At 46.7% G+C, this 21,704-nt stretch overlaps 1 protein-coding gene across 2 annotated transcripts in view; it reads right to left on the bottom strand.

Annotated features, from left to right (window-relative positions):
• Nucleotides 1-20,379, bottom strand: part of CPPED1 (calcineurin like phosphoesterase domain containing 1) — a 107,874-nt gene extending 87,495 nt beyond the window's left edge. Inside the window, exon 1 of one of the 2 annotated variants that reach the window (XM_058570030.1) lies at nt 20,256-20,379. In XM_058570030.1, coding sequence (XP_058426013.1) covers nt 20,256-20,325 — 70 coding nt within the window. In that variant the 5' untranslated portion in view covers nt 20,326-20,379. The remainder of the gene's footprint in view (nt 1-20,255) is intronic. The other variant, XM_058570029.1, reaches the window with a different exon arrangement.
• Between the last annotated feature and the right edge of the window lie 1,325 nt (nt 20,380-21,704).

Genomic DNA, 21,704 nt, shown 5'->3' with positions numbered 1-21,704 from the left:
GCACTAAAATGATTCAACTCATACCCACTGAGCCTCCCTATGTGTGGCAGAGAGACTTCAAGATGCCCCAAAGACCCCTGCATCATGATACTCATATTGTGCAATCCCCTCCCCTTGGGTGTGGGCTGGATCTAGTGACTTGCTTCTAATAAGCAGAATACAGTGATGGGATATCCCTTCAGAGATTAGGCTGGACCAAGATATGGAGACAACCTAAATGTCCATCGATGGATGAACGGATAAAGAAAATGTGGTATATATCTACAATGGAATATTATTCAGCCTTAAAATAAAAAGAAAGGAAATCCCACCATCTTGGGACAATATAGATGGACCTGGAGGACATCAACTAAGTGGAATAAGCCAGTCACAGAAAGAAAAATACTGTATGATTTCATTTATACGTGGAATCTAAAATAGTCAAACTCATAGAAGCAGAGAGTAGAATGGTGGTTGCCAGGAGCTGGGGGTGAGGGGAAAGAGGAAGTGATGGTCAAAGGGTGCAGTTTCAGTTATGCAACATAAAGAAGTTCTGGAGCTCTATCACACAGCCTAATACCTATAGTTAACAATACTGCATTATATACTTAAAGTTTGCTAACAGGGCAGATCTTACGTTAAGTGTTCTTACCACACGCATAAAAAATAACAACAACAGCAACAATAATAATGGGGGTGGGAAAGAAACTTTGGGAAGTGATGGATATGCTTATGACCTTGATGGTAGTGATGTTTCCCAGGTGTATACTTATCCCCAAACTCACCGAGTTGTACACATTAAATATGTACAGCTTTGTACATGTCAATCATACCTCAATAAAGTGGTTAAAAAAAAAGAGCGAGATTAGGCTAGAAAAAGACCATGACTTTCGTCTTGCTTGCTCTCTCTCACACTGTCTCTCAGAGCCCTTGCTGTGGAGAAGAAAGGCTGCCTTGTTGTGACTAGCCCTGTGGGGAGGCCAATGTGGCAAGGAACTGAGGCACCAGCCTGTGGAGAACTGAGGCCCTCCATGCAACAACCCTACAGGAACCGAATCCCGCCAATAGCCTTGTGAGTGAACATGGAAAAGGATCCCTCCTAGTTGAGCCCCCAGATGAGACCACGGCCCCGAATGACACCATGGCCCTGAATGACACCTTGACTGAACCCTGTGAGAGACCCTGCAGCAGAACGACCCAGCTAAGCTGCACTCAGAGTCCTGACAGAAACCGAGAGATAATACACATTTGTTGTTTCAAGCGGCCCGGTTTCAGGTAATTTGTTGTACAGTAATGGATAGCTGTGGATCAGGCATTAAAGATAAAGGGTCAGGAAGGAGTCAGTAAGACTTCTTCCAAAGCTGAAGGTTGGTGTCTTGAAAAACGCTGAGATTCTGATTGGTGTTGTAAAGTTGTTAGCATCATTTATTTATCTTACTTGAATAATAACCTTTTTACAAGATGAATGCTTGTAGCTACGTCCCTGTTTCTGAGGCAGTTTGCAGAGCTGTTTAAACTGGATAAATTAATCAGAAGCAGATCAGGCAGGTGATCGTCACCCAAAGGTTGGAGCATAGATCAATCTTCCACAACAAACAGAATTATTAAACAGTTTTCTATAGCAAACAATTTAACAAATACAGTCTCCTATGACAAACAGTCATTGTCTCGAAAAGTCAATAGTCCTTGGACGTAATAAAATAAATCTTTCATTACTTTACTTAGTAAAAACTTAGAATCTCTATTTTATAATGACAAGGTATAAAATAAATAGATTTGACCTAAAACGAATGACAGCTCACATATCAATATTCAATCTACTTTCTCTAGGTAATAAAGGCAATTTGTTGACTCAGGGCTCTGCATGCTCAGAAGCACCTGGATCCTCTTAACGTTCCCTCTACAGAAGCTTGTGGTCTTTGGTCTCATCTTAATTTTAATCAAGGCTGAATTAAAGCTATTTGAGGCTTATAATGCTTAGTTCTAGAGAGGAATCTTTTATAAATTTATACCTCCTCCATCCCTCAAAAGGGCAGATTTTTACATTATGAAAGTGAATTCTTAACGACATTTGCATTAAATTATTTCACCAAAGTCCAGAGTTACCCGCAGGGCAGGGCACAGGTGTTAGTTACCTGACATCTACAAGAGCCAGGGAGAGCTTACGACACCATCCCTTCCCGGGCAGAGCAAGTGTCTGCTCCCTGGCACAGGCCAGCTTCTCTCTTTAGACTCCCTGAAAGCACTGTCCTGGGAGTCTGGATTATACTGAGGTCCATTCCTACAAGCACCCTGCTACATAATCTGAGCATTAAAAAAAAAGACTTAAGAATCCAGTGGTTTTGTTTGTTTTTATTCTCCTAGACAAAGAACTTAAATATCAGATTGGTTAATTAAACGGTAAATGCCTGATAAACCGAAAGTAAGGAACAGAATTGCCTAGAAACGGAGGCTGAGGGAGAAGGCAAGGAAGAGAAGAGAGGAGCCAAGAAGCTGGCTGCAAGAGGGCAGGGCTGGGCTACACCTCAGTCCTCAAGGTGTGGCCGAGGACCAACAGCATCATTGTCACCTGGCAGCTTTGGGGAAAGGCAGAATCTCAAGCCCACTCCAGGCTGACTGAGTCAGAGTCTGCATTTTAACAAACCCTCAGGTGATCTGTATACAAATCCAAATTTAAGAAGCACTGGCCTGCAACTAATCAAGGAACTGCTTAAACAGGTTTGATAAGAAGCAGACGCAAAGTGATTTTTGTTTGCCTAAATTGAAATAATGTCTTGGAGGATTTGCTGCTGTTGTCAGCAGTGGTGTTTTTTTGGTTTTGTTTTGCCCATTTTCCTATTCCCTTTTAGGTCCCTGTCTGTGTCCAGCTCAGGTATTTGAGTCTAAACATTGCTTGGTCTTATCCTCTGCTACCTAATCATCACCCTCTAAACTGTCTTTCAAAACCAAGTAAGACTCTTGGTAAGAATTCCAAGACTCAAGGTAAGAACTTAATCAGGGAATTCATCACTAATTCGTGAGTTCTAACACTTCAGATTTTACATGACTTCATGGCACACAACAGAGAGGTCTGTTATTTTTCTTCCAAAACTGATAAAAGAATGCAGTTAGGGCTCTAATGGCTAACTATGATAAGGCCAAGGTCAAATTCAGATAAACTAAGTACTTGTAGAATGAACGAATTAAAGAATAAAGTGAGTTGATTAAATTAAGATCTCATTTCTGATCCAGATAGTACCAAAACAAGACTATAATCTTTTAACCGTTTAACACAAACCTCGGCATAATGCCTAAAGGGTACTTAGTGTTAACACATCGTAAAGCATACATTTATTTAACTAAAACACCTAAATCAGCTATGAATTAACAATGTCCACAGTAAATTGAATTTTTCAATGTTAATTTTTTAAAAAAATTCAAAGAGATGGTGTATTAGCTCTCTATTGCTATATAACAAATTATCACAAATGTAGTGGCCCGAAACAATACACATTTATTATCTCGCAGTTTCTGTCAGTCAGAGTCTGGGCACGGCTTAGCTGGGTCCTCTGCTCAGGATCTCTCACAAGCTGCCAAGTCAGTCAAGACTGGGGTCTCATCTGAAGACTCACATGGGGCAGGATCTGCTTCCAAGCTCACTCACAGGGTCTTTGACAAGATTCCTTGTCGGCTGTGGGAGTGAGGGCACCAGTTCCTTCCTGGCTGTAAACCAGAGGCCACCCTCAGTTCCGCGCCATGTAGGCCTCTCCCACATGGCATCTCATAACATGGAAATGCGCTTCATCAAAGCCAGCAAGAGAGAGGGTCTGCTAGCAAACAGAAGTTACCTGTGTAACATAATGATGGAAGTGACATTCCAGCACTTTGCTGTATTCTATTCATTACAATCAAATCACTAGGCCAGCCCACACTCAAGAGCAGGGGACCGTGCAGGCCATGAATACCAGGAGGCAGGCATCATCAGGCCCCTCTGCAAGTCTGTCTGCCACAGACGATAACACTAAACAGGCCTAGCCTCACACACTTAACTGTCTCAGTCAACCACAAGTTTCCACCTCACCCGCCCACACGGAGCTCAGTGAGCCCATTTACTGCAGCTCATCCTAGGGAGGCCAAAGGCTTATCTTATAGAAGCCCACCTTTTCCCACTGAAGAACTAGAAATTGTCAGCGCTGGAGGGATTCTCAGAGTTACTTTAACCAACCCTCTCATTTAACCAAGGGGGGATACTGAGGCCTGGCTAGGGATCTTAGTCACAGCTCAAGTTCAAGGTCACACAATGAATGCACAGCAGCTTCTACTGTTCAGAATCTCAGTGCTGCCAGGCTGGCCTGAAGAGGACAGAGCCACAAAGGAGACAGAATGTGCCCTGGGCTGTCCACAAGTCGTCCACCTCCAGAAAGACATTTTTGTCTCCAAAAAGTCTCCTGCAAAAGGAACATCTTGGTAAATAAGAAGACCGCACACAAAGATAATGCTGGCAAGTCCCAGTGCTCAGAGTCCCTGCCAACAGCCCAGGGCTGATTCGGGGACAGGCTGGGGCCCAGAACATCCATCTTCTGTGGGATGCTAATTGGTGATCTTCTCCAGAGATTACAAACTCCAGGTCTCTGGATCCGGTCTGGCTAGCAGATGTGTTCTGTTTCGCCCACGCAGTGTTTATACAATTTTGAACATGTTGCCAACATTTTTAATACATGAGTTTCACATATATACCTGGATTTCTGGATTCTCTTGGAAAATGTGGCCACACCAGGCCCAAATGGAGTGTGCCAACGACTGGCTGGGGCTGAGTAGTGGCTGCCCCTCTAGGGCGGCATGTGCTCTCAAATTTGCCCCAGTCCACGCCTGGCCCCACTCACCTGGCCCCTGTAGACATCTGCGATGACAAGTCCTTATCTACGATAACCCTTCCATTTTGCTCAGAGGTGCAGAAGAGGAGACTCAGCAGGGTGAAGCATCAATAACCCGATCGAGATCTAACAAAGGGTGATGGGCAGAACCAGGCCTATTATGCCCCAGAACCCCGATTTCAGGGCAGGTGATCACACAGGTGAGATTACAGAGAAGACCTGTCTAGCTAGGAGCGCTAAGGTCTGTCCGAATGACAAGCCAGAGAAAACAAGCTCTGAGCTACCATAAAAAATTACCATAATTTATCATGTTACCGTAGCCCACAACAGTTAGCATAGCCTAAATAAAATTTTTAAATTAATGTAAAAATCTTTGGTAAAGGAAAAATTGGCCTTAGAAAGAAATTTGATTCATCCATCGTACAGAGAGTAACAAGATCTGGCCACCTCCAAATTCCAGCTAACTGATAGAAATTGTCATAGAGACCACCTTTCAAAATTGAGGGATAAAAAGACAGGACTTGGGGTGGTGTTAAACCACGGACAGGAAAGGCCTGTGAGTCTTCTTCAAGCATTACTGGGTGCAAAGCAACGGTGTACAGAGAAGAATCTTAAAAACCTCTAAAAATCCACACAATGCCTCACCATTAATCCTTCCTATGAGACTTTGTGCCAGTATCCTGCCTGAAAGACAGATATTCAAACTGCAATCGCTCTTCACAGTTTGCACTTTTAATATCACAAACTAAATGTTTTCTTGGATTTCTGTCTGTTAATATATTTCCTCTCACTCATTTTTATTATACCTTTTGGGCATATTTGTCAATTGTTAATGAAAGCTGACTTTTTAATATATACCAAGAATAAGAAATTTCATTGATCCTTTCGCTATGACCAGTTAATCAATGACTAACTATAATAAATGCACCCCCAAAAGGAAACGAATCACTGTTTTCATCATCCAACTAGGAAAAGGCCTATGGGAGTCAGTCATGTCCCTAATTAATACCTAATATATAATAATCTCTGCTCTCATGATGGCTAAACCTGTTACTTATAGGGAACCTCAATAATTCAAGGTGGAATACAATGATAAATAGTTTCTTAATTTAATTTTTATAAAGAAATTCTCATTTTCTAAATCTACTTTGCCTTTTGGAGGACAGAGTTAAAATGGTAAGACAGTGGTTAACAAGTCTGGTTAGCAGACAGTCTGATCAACAAGGCTCCTATCATTAGACCACCACATCACCGCATTGTAAGAATATTTAAGAATTCAATGTTTTGGCTCCTGTTAACTTATCTGACTCAAAATAATACATGAATTGGGACTATAGGGGCCACATTTCTCCATTTGACTAGAAAGCCAGAGAATCAACTAAAAAGTGAGTACAAAGTAGTATGTTTGTTTTTCTGGATACGTCCAAGCTCCCAGCTGGTCCCATCAGCACCTTACAGCACTCCCACAAGCAAATTCGTCATCTTTCCTTCAAGACTGGCTCCTTCTGCTGATGGCTCTGATTTTGCCACCTTGGTCCCCAGTCCCCCAGTCTATAGATGTGAGGATCATGTGTCACTGTGTACATCTAGCCAACCAGATGTCTAGAGCATCTCCTGCAATAGTCCCTCCTTCCCTTTCGCAGCGGCACCACGTCGGGTCAGGTGTTCATCTTTCCCACCCGGGGCTACCAGCACAGTGCCATGCAGTGCTCCATGCTCTGATCTATCTTGGGCAGTCACGGCTATTATGACTCTTCCTTACAACCCTTATCCTGACCATCAAAATCCCTTGCTAAAGGGCCACTGCCTTCTAATCTCCATGAGAAAAGGCCATGTTTGCTTTCCCCTTCCAGTATATCCTCAGCATGCTATCATTTGGTGCCTGGCATGTGGGAGGCAGTCAGTAAACATCTGGTGGAGGGATAAATGAAGATGTCAATGGATCCTTGCTCATCCTTGCACTTGGGGCTAAAATGTAGCCCAAAACTTTTCCAGGTGTACTGATTACTGTTCCCACTAGACCCGTGGCTCCAAACCAGGGACGATTTTGATCTCTAGGTGACATTTGGAAAATGTCTGGAGATATTTTGGGATGTCACACTGGGAAGGGGATGGTGCTTCTGGCATCCAGTGGGTAGAGGCCAGGGATGGTGCTCAACATCCCACTTTACACGGGGTAGCCCCACAACAAAGAATGATCCAGTCCGTTATGTCAATGCTGAGGATGGGAAACCCTGCACAAGACATACCACAGGATCCCTCCAATGGACCCTTATCTGCTCCTCAAACACACCCCATGCTTCCCCATCCCTTCCTCCAGGGGATGTGCTCCATTCTACCAACTCTTCCTGCTGAGAGTCCACCTATCCTTCCCAGCCCAGCTCAAACACTACCTCTACTACAAAGTCTGTCTCCCTCCCCCGCGGGCAGATGTAGCTCTGCCTCCTGCCCTCATTCAGCAAGTTTGTTCTGAGTACTCACTACATGACACGTGTCATGCTAGTCACTGGACGTTCAACAGTGAGCAAGGCCACACATCCCATTCCTTAAGACCTTACAGAACAGTGAGGAGATGGACAAGAAACAGTCAACAACTAAGTTCATCACACACTGTCTTCCTTACTACCACAGAAGTAATCAGGGTGATCACAGACAGCGCGGCTGGAGGGTGGGAGAGCAATGGTTGGATGGAGCAGTGAGGCAACACAGGAGGTGAGATCTGAAGGATGAGAAAGAGCCATGCATGGGGGGAACTGTGGGGACACACCCCAGGCAGAGGGCACGGCGAGTACTCAGACCCTGAGACCAGGGGCAAATATGACTATAAGGCAGGGAGACATCATCCTGGGACATGTGAGCTTGGGGAGGGGCTTAAAGCCCCTGTACACTTTCAGCCTCGGTCTCCTAAAGCCCTAACCTAGTTCCAGTGTAGCCGGGGTTCAAATCCCATTTCTGCCCTTTATCAACTATGCAACTTTTGATGCATGTTCCTTAACTTCTCTGGGCCTCAGTTCCCTTATCTGTAAAGTAAGAGTAACACACCTACCTCAAAAGGGTTGTTATGAGGAATTACTGAGCTAATACATGTAAAGCATTTGGACTTGGCACACAGTAAGTCGTCAAGTGTGAGCTTCTATCACCATGACTGTTGTTCATGGTAACTCCTACCCTTGTCTTAGCAGAGACAGAGCTATCAAAATCTTACTCATTTCTTTGTTCCCCATAGCACAAAGTGGGGCTCAGAAAATATCTGATCTCACACACACACACACACACACACACACACACATTTACATGCATTAGTCCTAACATCTTATCCTTCACATATCGTGGATATTGCTTTGGTTATAAAATGTCAAAGATGCGGAGCTTTACAACTGCCTGGAGGCTTTCCGGCTAAAGAGCAAATGCCAATGAAATGCAATTTTTGCAGTTTCTCACAGTGGCAATCCGCACAGTGAATCACAATCTAAATGTCTGCAGCAATACCCCTCATTTTCTCTGGGGACTAATCTTATTTTAGTGGTTAAAAAAAAACAGTAGCAAAACAATCTTCACCACTTTGGGACTCTTTATGGTTTAACAATCCAAACATCTCAACTGTAAAACTGCCAGAACTTAATGCAGCAGTTAATAGCGTCCTTCATTAGTGGCTGCTAGGGGTGGATGCAGGGGGGTTGGGGAGTCACAGCTGAGGGGTACAGGATTTCTTTTTGGGGTGGTGAAAATGTTCTAAAACCGACTGTGGTGATGGTTGCACAACTCTGTGAATAGACTAAAAGCCACTGAATTGTACACTTTAAAAGGGTGAATTGTATGGTATGCGAAGCTATTGGGAAAAAAACAGTGTCTTTCAGGACCCCCTCCTCTGCCAAAATAATTAACTGTGACAGCAATATTCTCAAAGTCTCCAAATCGTGTTTCCTAAATACCAAGGTGAATTTACTCAACCTCTCTTTTCTTGGCCTAAAGGCTCCAGAAGGTAGTTTTTGAGAAACACAAAAGCTTCTGCATCATGGCTTGGCTGCCACACTTGCCATTTGGGGATGAAGGCCCTGCCAAAAACTTTATCTGAACCCTTCAGAGCAGTAAGAAGGCAGATGGGCCAGGATGACTGGGCCAGGCGGCTTTCAGCATGACTGCCTTCGGCCGACGCTGTTCTAGACAACAGCTAAAGGGGTAAAAAAGGCACTTCCCGAACCTCTCTCACTTTTCAAAAGCAGACCTCCATTTGGGGTTTTCCTGTTTGGGGTGGATGTTGCTCTGACTTTTTCCCCCATGGTCTCCTGCCAAGCGAGGCGGCGGCTGCTGGCCCAAGCAGCGCTCTGGGGAGAAGTGCAAGGCAGTGCTCTCTCTGGGCAGAGGCAGCCCTGCAGGCACAAGGCTGGGCGAACAGAGGCCCTGGATGCGAAGAGAAGGCAACCCCTCCTGGGGGCAGATGCAGCTCCGTGAGAGGGCATCCACCTGGTAACAAGAACCCCCTCCACTGGACGCCTTTGAGTAATGTACAAACTGCAGAGCCAGCTGGGATGGTTTACAAGGGATCCTACTGATTAGTTCAATACCTTGCTTTCCGGTTTTGTCCTGAGAACACATGGTGTGTGCAAGCAATGGGTTAGGCGGATACACACACACGATCCAGTGTATTCATTCACATTCACTCATTTATTCACATAACAAATGGCCACTGAATGTCCACTGCTGCCAGACACCATCCTAGATCTAGGCTTCCTGCCCTCCAGGAATTTATAGTCTAGAGGCAGGAAAAGACATCAACGTCACCGGAATAAATACAAAACTCTAAGTTGTAATAAGTGTCATAAAGGAAAAGAATAGGTGAAGGTGAATGACAGGGGACCTAATTAAGAACGGGAGAATCAGCACAGGCTTCTTTTGAACTGCAACCTGAAGAATGAGAAAGCACACAGAGAAAGAGAGAGAGACAGAGAAAAGCCATGTCAAGGGGTGATGGACCCAATTTTCGTTTCAAAGAGGTGACTCTGAATGCTGTACAGTGAATGAACTAGAGGGGCAAGAGTGGACGCAAAAGGCTGTTGGAATTGTCCAGCTGAGAGACGGGGGTGGGTGGGGTGAGAGCTGGGAAGGAGAGAAGTGGACAAAACCAAGGTGTGCTCTGGGGGTTGAATGGACAGGACTGTGGACGGTTGGGACATGGAGAGCAGAGATGCCGAGGTCAGGAATGACTCCCAGGCTTCTGGTTGAACAGGTGAGTTGGGGAAGACTGGGAAAGAGCAGACTGGAGAGAAGATGAAGAGCTCTGTCCTATCCCAGTGTGTTGTGGTGGCGAGGCCAAAGGGCCGGGAACCAGGAGCCGTGTTCTCTGCTTGGTCCTCCCACTTACTAGTTTGGGACCTGAAATCACCACAGTGCCACAGTGCCCCCGCACAGATGAAGTCAACGCATACATAATCGCAGCTGCACCTCAAGACAAATCTAGCCAAGACCCTGCCTTCATTTGACAAATGAGGGCCTGCGACATCAGCAAGGCTAGGGTTTTCTCCCTTTTTCTTTTTCTTTTAAACAAAGGTATATGGGGAGTTGGGACATTCTTTCTCTCCACAAACATCTCCTGAGTGTCTGACCACACATCAGACTTGGTTCTAAGAGTGGCTGGCGCAGTTCTGGGGCTCCTGGAGTCTTCAGTTGCCCCGCCCCATGTTCCTGCTCCTTATTGGAGGGTTTGGCAAAGTTAAAAACCACATGCTGCACAAATATAAAAGTTGTCAGTTAGTCCTCTCTGTGAAGATGACGCTCTCTTATCAGGCCTCCACTAGACGGATCTGAAGCCTCTACCACGCCTCTATAAAGGCACTGACTACCGCCCAGCCCAGCTGATGGCCCTCCCATGCTCTGCACACCTCTGCCCCCGCCTCTCAGGGAGGCTGCTCACCACGCGTCCCTCGGGAGTTGTCCCCAAATCTGTTTATGCTCGCGCTTATTTTTAAATCACTTAATTTAATTAAATGTGTAAACCAGAGAAATATGAATGTAAAAAGGGTTCTTTCTAATAAAACTAAGATGGATGCCTCGGGAAGACTCAATAAAGGCAAGCTGGTAAAAACTGAATGCTATTGAATTAGGTGTTGGGGACACAAGGGTAAAAGAGTTGAAGGAAAAGAAAGTACCAACCTAGAAGGATTCTTCAGAGTGCTTTCCAAGAGATTTTTAACTGACTACTCCACTGGAAAAACCCCAAACTGGAAAAGATTCATTACAAGTACTCTTTATGCAAGAAAGGCTCCACGGTAGGCCCATCTGTAAACCAAGACACTTCCTTGGCCCAACCTCAAGATTGGTAAGTGAATGTACATTTAAGTTTACATTAAAATGAAATGTTAAAAGTAAGAACGTGCAGTTTTTTTATGATTCCTCTCTTAACTAATTTTTTCTATTCATTGACCAACTACCGGGCTTCTACTGCAATAAAAAAAGACTATGGAAATTTTCTAATAATTACATCCTTACCCAACATCATGCATAAAAATTAACTCAATACGGATCTAGAACTAAATGTAAGAGCTTAAACTAAGTAAACTTAAACTCTTTGAAGAAAACACAGGAGTAAATCTGCACAATTTGGGGTTAGACAACGATTTCTTAGATATGACATCAAAAGCACAAGTGAGGGCCGGCCCGGTGGCTTAGCGGTTAAGTGCGCGCGCTCCGCTGCTGGCGGCCCAGGTTCGGATCCTGGGCGCGCACCGATGCACCGCTTCTCTGGCCATCCTGAGGCTGCGTCCCACATACAGCACCTAGAAGGATGTGCAACTATGACATACAACTGTCCACTGGGGCTTTGGGGAAGAAAAAAAAGGAGGAGGATTGGCAATAGATGTTAGCTCAGAGCCAGTCTTCCTCAGCAAAAAGTGGAGAATTAGCACGGATGTTAGCTCAGGACTGATCTTCCTCACAAAAACAAACAAACAAACAAAACACAAGTGATAACAACTGAACAACAAAAAAACAAACAACTCGATTAAAAAATGGGCAGAGGATATGAACACACATTTTTCCAAGGAAGATATATTGATGGCCAATAGGCACATGAAAAGATGTGCAACATCACTAATCATTAGAGAAATGCAAATCAAAACTACACTGAGATATCACCTTACATCCATGAGAATGGCTATAACCACCAAGACAAAAAATAACAAATGTTGCAGAGGTTGTGGAGAAATGGGAACCCTCATTCACTGCTGGTGGGAATGCAAACTGGTGCAGCCTCTATGGAAAACAGTACGGAGATTTCTCAAAAAATGAAAAATAGAAATACCATATGATCCAGCTATCCCACTACTGGGTATTTACCCAAAGATCCTGAAATCAACAATCCAAAGAGGCTTATGCACCCCTATGTTCACTGCAGCATTATTCACTATAGCCAAGATGTGGAAGCAACCCAAGTGTCCCTCGACTGATGAGTAAATAAAGAAGATGTGGTATATACATACAAAGGAATACTACTCAGCCATAAACAAAGACAAAATCATCCCATTTGCAACAACATGGATAGACCTGGAGGGTATTATGTTAAGTGAAATAAGCCAGACGGAGAAAGACAAATACTGCATGATTTCACTCATATGTGGAAGATCAACTAACACACGGACAGAGAGAACAGGGGGACAGGCACAAGGGGTGAAGGGATGCATTTATATGGTGACTGACAAACAATAATGTACAACTAAAATTTCACAGTTACAAACTATTATGACATCAATTAAAAAAAACAAGTGATAAAAGAAAAAGTTGATAATTTGGACCTCATCAGAATTAAAAACTATGGTGTTGCAAATGATATCAAGGAAGTGAAGGGCATTTCCTCAGAATGGGAGAGAATATTTGCAAATCATATATTCGATACAGGACTTGTATCCAGAAAAATATAAAGAACTCTTACAACTCAATAATAAAAACACAAATAAGCCAATTAAAAACTGAGAAAAGGATCTGAAAAGACATTTCTTCAAAGATATACCAATGACCAATAAGTAAGTGAAAAGATGTTCAACATCATTAGCCATTACGGAAAGGCAAATTAAAACCGCAATGAGAGACCAATTCACGCCCATTTGGTTGGTTATAATCAAACAGATAGACAAAAACAAGTGTTGCCGAGGACGTGGAGAAACGTGAAGCCATACACTGCTGGGGGGACGTAAAACAGCACAGCTGCTTTGGACAACAGTTTGGCAGTTCCTTAAGATGTTAAACGTAGTTACTTATATGACCCAGCAGTTCCACTCCTAGGTATCTACCCGAGAGAAATGAAACCTATGTCCATACAAAGACCTGTATGTCGATGTTCATAGCAGCTTTATTCATAACAGCCAGTGTCCAAAGGCGGAATGTCTACCAGTGTCCCAAAAATGTGCAAACGTTCATGAATGGGTGAAGAGATAAACAGACGTGGTTATCCCACAATGGGATAAACACCGTTCAGTAAAAACAAACAAAGTGCTGATACCTGCCACAACATGAGTGAATCTTGAGAAGACTACGCTAAGAGAAAGAAGCCAGTCACAAAAGAGTAGATTACATGATTCCATTTATACAAAATGTCCAGAAAAGGCAAAGCCATGGAGGTCAATGAGCAGTTGCCTGTGCTGAGACTGCAAACAGGAAGAGACTGCAAGTGCGCACCAAGTTTCTTTTTTCGGGAGACTGAGATGTTCTAAAACTGTGACGCTGCACCACTCTGTGAGTTTATTAAAAACCATTGAATTGTAAACTTAAAATGGGTGAATGTGATGGTACCTCAATGAGGTTATTAAAAAATGGAAAAGCAAGGGGCCAGCCTGGTGGCGCAGCGGTTAAGTGCATACGCTCCACTGCTGGGTCCAGGGTTCGTGGGTTCAGATCTTAGACAGGGACTGATGCACCGCTTGTCAAGCCATGCTGTGATGGCGTCCCATATAAAGTAGAGGAAGATGGGCATGGATATTAGCCCGGGGCCAGTCTTCCTCAGCAAAAAGAGGAGGATTGGCAACAGATATTAGCTCAGGGCTAATCTTCCTCACCAAAACAAACAAACAAAAAAAAATAGAGAAGCAAAAAAATTAAGGCATTCAAAAATAAAATTTCATTTGTCTCTTGAAAATGTTTTTATGGTAACTTTTTACACACTAATTTTGACTGATGATAATGACGAGGGGATAAATAATCAAAATTCCTATTTTAGTTCACAGGAACCCTTCTCAAATAAGAGATCAGTGGTTTGCACTAAATGTATGGCACAATTATTTCATTTCTTCATTGACCTGTCAGAATTTTCTAAACCACAATACTTTCAACCCTGTTCAGACTTGGATAAACATTTCCAGGTCTACTGTTTCTACAAAACTTTTTAGGTGAGACCCGGAAGAGATGGAGTAAGTTATTTTTTACGGAGACTCCATTTATTCTCTGCCACATGAGAGGGTTTCCAGAGGGGACCAAGAAATATTCACGATCAGTGAAGAGAGACAACTGCTCTGAAACAGCTGTAGAGGTTTAAACGTCCTGGGAAATAATCTTTTTAAGAAAACCATCGAAGAGCCCTATTCTCTAAGTGGGAAAAAGTTCCAGTGGTAAAATGAACTGGAAAAGCAGACCACGACCTGAAAACAATTAAATATGGGTAATTTTTAAAATGTATTTTATCTTGATATTTCTCCCTTTGAGAATTTCTTCAAAACGGATGTCGTAAACTTTTCAGAAAGACAATTATTTGCTAGGAGAAAGCAGTCTTAATTAGGATGTGTCAAGGAAATATAATTATCAATTTGCCTAATTAAAATGAATATCTGAACATGCCTGAGGAATGTAAGTCTTCTCATGTGAGACATGTACAACTTACTTGTTATAAACATCTGTCGACAGAGCCTAGCAGATTATGTTAACAGGGACAGGACAACTGAAGCCAAGCTTCACGTACACCACTACTGGCAGAAGGGGATGGGAATACCGTTACTCATATAATCACCAGAGGGGGAGACGGTTTTAAAGTGCTTGCCATACACTGAATGTCTGTGTCTCCCCAAAATTCTTATGTTGAAACCCAATCCCCAATGTGACGGTATCAGGAGGTGAGGCCTTTGGGAGGTGATGAGGTCATGAGGGCTTAGTAATGGGATCAGTGCCCTTATAAAAGAGACCCCAGAGAGCTCACTCCCTCTTCCAACGTGTGAGGACACAGCAAGGAGACGGTAGTCTAGGACCCAGGAAGGGGGTCCTCACCAGACACCAAATCTGCTGGTGCCTTGACTGTGGACTTCCAGCCTCTAGAATGATGAGAAATAAATTTCTGTTGTTTATAAGCCACCCACCTGTGGTGCTTTGTTACAGCTGCACCAATGGACTGAGAGAGCCCTCTTTCATTCACTTGAGAAACAAACTGTTTAAATAACTAGCTGCTTCTGGAGGGGGCTTCTCGTAGCGAGTGTGAAGGTTAGCAGCGCTGTGGTTTCAGGCACTATTGCTTGAGTTAACTGAACCTCTTTGACAAGTAGTTTTTATTTTGGCAAGAGATGGGGAAAAGCCAGTTCCTTCCGTGGACTGGCAGTGCATCCTCCAAGAGTATCTCTGCAAGTCGCCAGTGATGCTAACAGGGAACTAGGACCAGAGAAAAGTCAGTGACAGTGACAGAGGCAGCCTGGGGGTAGACTAGGGGTTCTACGCCCAACTCTCCAAGGCTGGGCCTCTAAAAGCCCTGCGCTAAATGAGCCATACTGAGCCTGCCCCCACGGCTGCTCGGCCCACAGAGGACACCAAGCGCAGGCCCACGTCTACACCCAGCTGGCGCTAAGAGAAGTCCAGAGTCATTTTCCCTCTTCCTGTCGCAGCCGGCTAAGTGTCCTACTGTTTTATCTTCTAAGTCTCTCCCCCTCCCCCCATTCTGGTCCAGCTGAACCACTCTCTTGTTCTCTGGTCCTACTGGCAGCCCTGCGGCAGCTCTAATGGGCTAGGAAGCTTCCACACCTCAGCACCCCTAAAGTCCCCACGGGAACCCCCCCAGCACCACCACTACATACACCTCCAGCTCCTGCAAATAAACAAATTCAAAGTGAACAACGTGGTGCTGTGGAAATGTTGCTTCAAGACAAGTTCCTGGGCTCCAGCTTCCAATCAGACTGGACCCCAAGTGCCTCCAAAGTAAAAACTCTTTTGTTGTCACTGCTGCAGCCGGACCACTCTTTCCAAAATGGAAATCTGACCATGTGCCCTTGTTTCCTCACACATGCAGCTTAAAACCTCTGGATGCTAGGAGGTGAAGATAAAACTCCTCAGTTACCCACCTCCCATTCCCCAGCCCAGCCCACACCACATCCCCCTCCTTCCCTTTCCCATCCCCCACTACAGACTTGCGCACTTGCTCTGCCCACGGTCCACACTGGTCTTCCCTCCCTTCGCAGACCAGTTCACACATCGTTCAACAATCAGACGACACACCTCTTGCTCAGGGAAGTCCTCCCTCAAGGTCCTTATCAGGTCAAATGCTCCAATGAGAGGCTCTCATGGCATCTAACTCCTCACTTCCCAGACATGTGCCACACCTGTGATTTACACCTGTTTGTGTGTCTGTCGCCTTAATGTCAGCCTCTCCAAGTAGCTACGTGCCAGAGGTGCAGAATCACCTCTGGTTTTCACTCATCACTGCACTTGGGCATCTCGCACAATGCCCGGGACGAGGCAAGTGCTCAGTACATTTGATGAGTCGGCAAGTAGATGGATGAACCGATAGACGGGTGGATGGACAGACAGATAAAGAGATGGACACATGATGGACAGACTGGTGGATGGATGGCCTGGTAGACAGATGGATGGTCAAACTGTTGGGCAGATAGATGGACAGAAGGAGGGACAGATGGTCGAAGAGCACATTTGCTCCCACGGTCAACCCCTCTCCAGAGCCCTCGATCCCACCCTTTCCCATCTCCTCAGCATCACTCTCCAACAATTCTCCTGCCTTTTTTATTTTCAACCCCAGAACCATCTCAGACCAATCATGTGACCTTGGGCAAGTTGCCTCGCCTTTCTGAGCTTGATTTTTATATCCACTGTAGGAAGAGGATAATCATATCAACCTCAATAGGACTATTTTGAAGATTACATGAGATAACGCACACATGGCACATAGTACAGTGCCCGGCACGCAGTATAAACACTTGACAAATGTCAGATGCTCCTGTGGTTCTTTTCATCATTCTTACTATTACACACCCCTCAGCCTTCCTTCAGCGCCACTCCTCCCTTGAACTGCTACTATCCTTCGTCTGCCTTGCATCGCCAAATGGCTCCAGACAGAATCCTGCCCTGGCTGATTTCACATCCTCAAACAGTGGGCACCAGCCCTCCCCCTACAACTCTACTGAAAGTGTCCTCCTGACGGTCACCTGACAATCAAACCTGCCATCCTCTGCTCAGCTAACGCTCACCTAGACCTCTGTGACATCTGGCCCTGGGTACCAGCCTGCCTTAAGCCCCCCTCCCCAGCTTTGGTGCCAAGGACGGCTCCTGGTTTTATCTTCCAGAATTTCTCGTTGTTTCCTGCTCTGAGCCCTTGAGTGCGTCTTTTCCTTCTTCCTCCCCCTAAACGTTGGCATAGCCTAAGGTTACACACACCGTCCACTACCCCACACTTTTCCCCTTAACAATGCCATTACTCCCACAGCAATACCATCTACTCCCCTCTGTGGATGGCACCCAGACCTCCAGCACCAGCTGTGCGCTGCCTCCCACAAGCTGCCTCAGATTTCCTGAAGGTACCTCGAAGCCGATACTTCCCAAATGAGTCCCATCAAATGTCATCTGCTCCCTGCTCCCTGATTTCAGTTAACGGCCCCACCATCGCCCAGGACCAGAGCTTAAAATCCAGACTCCTCTCACCACAGCAGCCTCAGAGCTCACCAGCTGCCAAGCATTATTTTTTGTCCCATAGTTCTGTGCCTGGGTTATAAGCCCCTGAGGGCGTGTAGCTTGCCTCCCCTTCTTTTTTCTACTCTCCACAAGATACTAGAGAATGCAACAGGAACATAATGAATGCTTCTAGAACTGACAAGAAGAGATACTGCAGAGTAACAGGGAACTTGCATATACTGCTGGTGGGAGTGTAAGCTGGTGTAAACACTTAGGAAGGTGATCTGACAAGACCTAGTAAAGCTGGGGATGATTATATCCCACAACCCAGAACTTCACTCTTGGGTGTATGCCCTGGAGAAACTTTCCCACGGTCCACAAGACGACTTGCACAAGAATGTTCACAACAGCACTGAACACATAACAAGAATTAAAAACAGAAACAACTAAATGTCCATTACATCACTCAGGATCCTAGCAGGAAATAACTGGCATGCTCGAATTAGGATAATTAAAGGAGTGTTTAAAAAGGGATTATTTGGGATGCGTTGAGTGTAGGGAATCTATGAAAGCCAGTTCAGTAGCCCAGACATAGAAAAAGCGGAGCTGTTGCCACTCCCACATGTACGAGCAGGGAGGGAGGAGGTGGCTACGCAAATCTGGAAAGAGAGGGCCCAGCAGAAAGGCCTTCTGGACAGCAGCAGTGACCTTCAGGTGAGGAACACAGCCAGCCCTGAGCACCCCAAAAGGGAGCAGACTGGGGGCATAAATACCTTGACTTTTGCTGCCCCCTCCCTCTGATTTCCAGTTGGGACTCCCTTGGTGGACCCCAATGGGAAGCCAGAGGGCAAGGAGCCCAGTGATGTAACCCCTAGAGGTCAACCTCCCAGTGCACGGGGGGAAGGGAGAGAGTGGATTTGGAGAGGCAGAGGGAAGATACTGAGCACATCCAGGAACAGAATGTATGAAGTATACACTCACAGAACAGAACATTGACCCCCAGGAAAATGAGTGAACTAGAACTACTTATAGCAATACGGTTAAATCTCTAAAACCTCGTGTTGGGTGAAAAAGGCATATTAAAACAGGTAGAGAACGGTGCTACAGTAGATGGTATTTTCCAAGACCCACCATAGCTATATTTCTGGCCCCACATGCCCTTCCAGAACCCTGCCACTCCCCCACTCAGAGCTGCAAAGAAGGAACAGAACAAGGTTTTAGGACAGAGAACTACTACTTTTAATCAGGTAGCCAGGGAGAGAAGTTGTCCCAGAAAGTGACTGAACTTGAAACTAGGTGTGAAGGTGGGGAAGGAGCCTCCCCCACCAGCCCAGCTATCAGCCACGGCAGCAGGGAAGAGTAAGGGCCAAGGTCCCGAGGAGGGGAGGAGGGGCAGCCTTCGGCTCTCTTAAATGCAGTTTCAGAAAACCAGTGTGGCAGGAGACCCGGGCAAGGGAAGGAACGACAAGCATGAAGCAAGAACAATGAGCGTGGCCCCTGGCATGGTGGTCAAGTTCACGCTCTCCTTCTGTAGCCCAGGGGTTCCCGGGTTCAGATCCTGGTGTGCACCGACACACTGCTTGTCAGGCCGCAATGTGGTGGGGTCTCATATAAAGTAGAGGCAGACAGGGACCGATGTTAGCTCAGGGCCAATCTTCATCAGCAAAAAACAAAAAAACAAAAAAACAAACAAAAAAAGAAAGGTGAGTGCAACCCAGATCATGCTGGGCACCTGGGGTGACCTCCCTGAGGTTACAAAACTGGTGAAGGCCTGGGAGGGAATTCGACTCTGGACAGCAGAAAGCCGCAGAGGGGACCAAAGAGCCAGGACAAACCTCCCTCCTGACTCACTGCTCCGGGACTGACACCCGCCGCCCCGGCCTCTGCTGGACACCGGGCTACAGAAACACTTTCATCGGCGAAGGCTTCCCTAGGCGATGAGTACCGACAACCCCACTTGTCAGCGAGCCGCCTGTCCGCCTCCGCAGTCCACGCACTGGACTCCAGCCCCTCGGCCGCCCCGCCCTTCGTTCTAACGGGCACCGCGGACACGCCCGCGGTGACTCACTCTAGGGTATAACCGTGATTACGGGGTATAAAGTGCCCCACGGTGAACACCACAATAAAGTCAGCCGCATCCCACACGCCCCGAGCGCTCGTCCAGGGCCACGTCAGCCCTGCTGTGGTGCCCGTTTTACAGATGGGGACACTGAGGCCGAGCCTGCGGTCACGTGTCGCAGGCCGGCGTGGGGACCCAGCCTGGCCGCAGAGCCCACGCTCCCGTGACTGTGCTCCGCTGCCCTCCTCCGGCCCCTCCCCTCTCAGGGGAGCCGGGTCAGGGTCACGCGGGGACCGGCCGGGCCCCCGCGCGGACACTGCGCTCTCAGCCGCGCCCCCGGGAGCCCGGCGTGCGCGCGGCGCGGCCGCTCTCGGGGCCCCGGGCCCGCGTGCAGGCCCTGAAGGGGTCCGGCTGGAGGCGCGCGCATCGGGCCGCGGGTTCCCGCGGCGGGAGGTTCCGCCGCCCTGAAGTCGTCCCCTCCCCGGGCGCAGGGCCGGCGGTACCTGAGGGAAACGCGTCCAGGGTCCTGCCCCGGGCTCTGTGGACAACACCCCCCGCCTCGGCAGCCGACATGGCGAGCGACTTTCTGGCCTCGCCAGAGCACACTGCGCGGGAGGGAGCGGCGCGCCGCCACCCGGCCCAACCGCCCGGCCGGGTCCACCCCGCTCGGGGCGGCGCCCTCTGCTCGGGGCGGGGCGGGCGGGGCTCGGCGCTCGGGGCGCCGCTAGTGCTGCCTGGGCGGGCCGCCCCGCGAGCGGCCCCTCTGGGATCGACTGCGGCGCCTGGCGAGTGCAGGCCCTTGTCTGGGGCCAGCGAGCGCGCAGAGGGCTGAGCTCGGGGGCGGCCCTTCCCTAGAGGTGGGCTTCCCGGGTTTACGGCTGAGAGTACAGGACGCCCAGGTAAACGGAATTTCAGATAAGCAACGAAGCAAACGAAGGTTCGTTTAGTATAAGTATGTCCCATGCAATATTTGGGAGATACTTATGCTAACATTTGCTTTTCATTATCTGAAATTCCAATTTAAGTGGGGGCCTGTATTTTATCTGGAAACCCCACCTTAAGGTGAAAAGGACCGGACCCTGCCTCAGGCAGTCTTCCAGGCCACCAGCTGTGATCTGTGACACTTAACCCCGAGCCTCTTCAACTTCCTAGTCCTCATCATCGTCGTTCCTTTATTATCCTCATCGCTCACTAAGCATCGGGCGCTGCTCTAAGCTTGGCGTGCAGCTCGCTGAAGAGCACCACAGCCCTAGGAGATGGGGCTGTCATTAGCTGCCTTTATCAGATGGGGAAACTGATGCTCAGAGAGGAGGAGAGGTTTGCACAAGGTGACACATGCCTAGAAAATTAGGGATCCGACCCAAACTAGGATCTATCCAGCAAAAAGCCATTGCACTGAGCTGTTAAACCAGCGTTTGTCAAGCTTGCTAAAAATACAAATTCCGGGGTGGACCTACTGAATCTAAGTCTCCTGGTGTGTTTTTAAGTCCCCCCCAGGAGTTCTTATGATCTGCCAAGTTTGGGAAATTCTCTTTTTAACTAGCTGCCTACATCTGAACACTGTTTGGGTGGCTAAAATGACCAGGATGACTGTCCTCTTATCTTAAGCAAGAGGCAGTAAATCATAGGGGTTAAACACACAAAGTGCCTAGGAGTGCTGGAGTCAGACTGCCTGTGACCAATTGCTGGTCTTATGATCTTGAAAATTACTTAGTTTCTCCATGCCTCAGTTTCCCTACCTGTCAAATGGGAACAACAGTAGTATCTAGGTCATAGGGTTGCTGAGAGACTTAAATGAGTTGATGCATCAAAGTGCTTAAAACAATAGTTCTAACAGCAAATGACAAGTACTCAAGGACTATTAGCCATTATTGTTATCATTATTGTTAATCACTTTATCCCTATTCCCTGCATAAGGCCTGGCCCAGCAGAGGAGTCTCAGGAAATGTTCA

This window comes from Diceros bicornis, chromosome 26, assembly GCF_020826845.1.
Source record: "Diceros bicornis minor isolate mBicDic1 chromosome 26, mDicBic1.mat.cur, whole genome shotgun sequence".
NCBI classification, from domain to species: Eukaryota; Metazoa; Chordata; class Mammalia; order Perissodactyla; family Rhinocerotidae; genus Diceros; species Diceros bicornis.
This window is presented reverse-complemented; position numbering and strand designations above follow the sequence as displayed.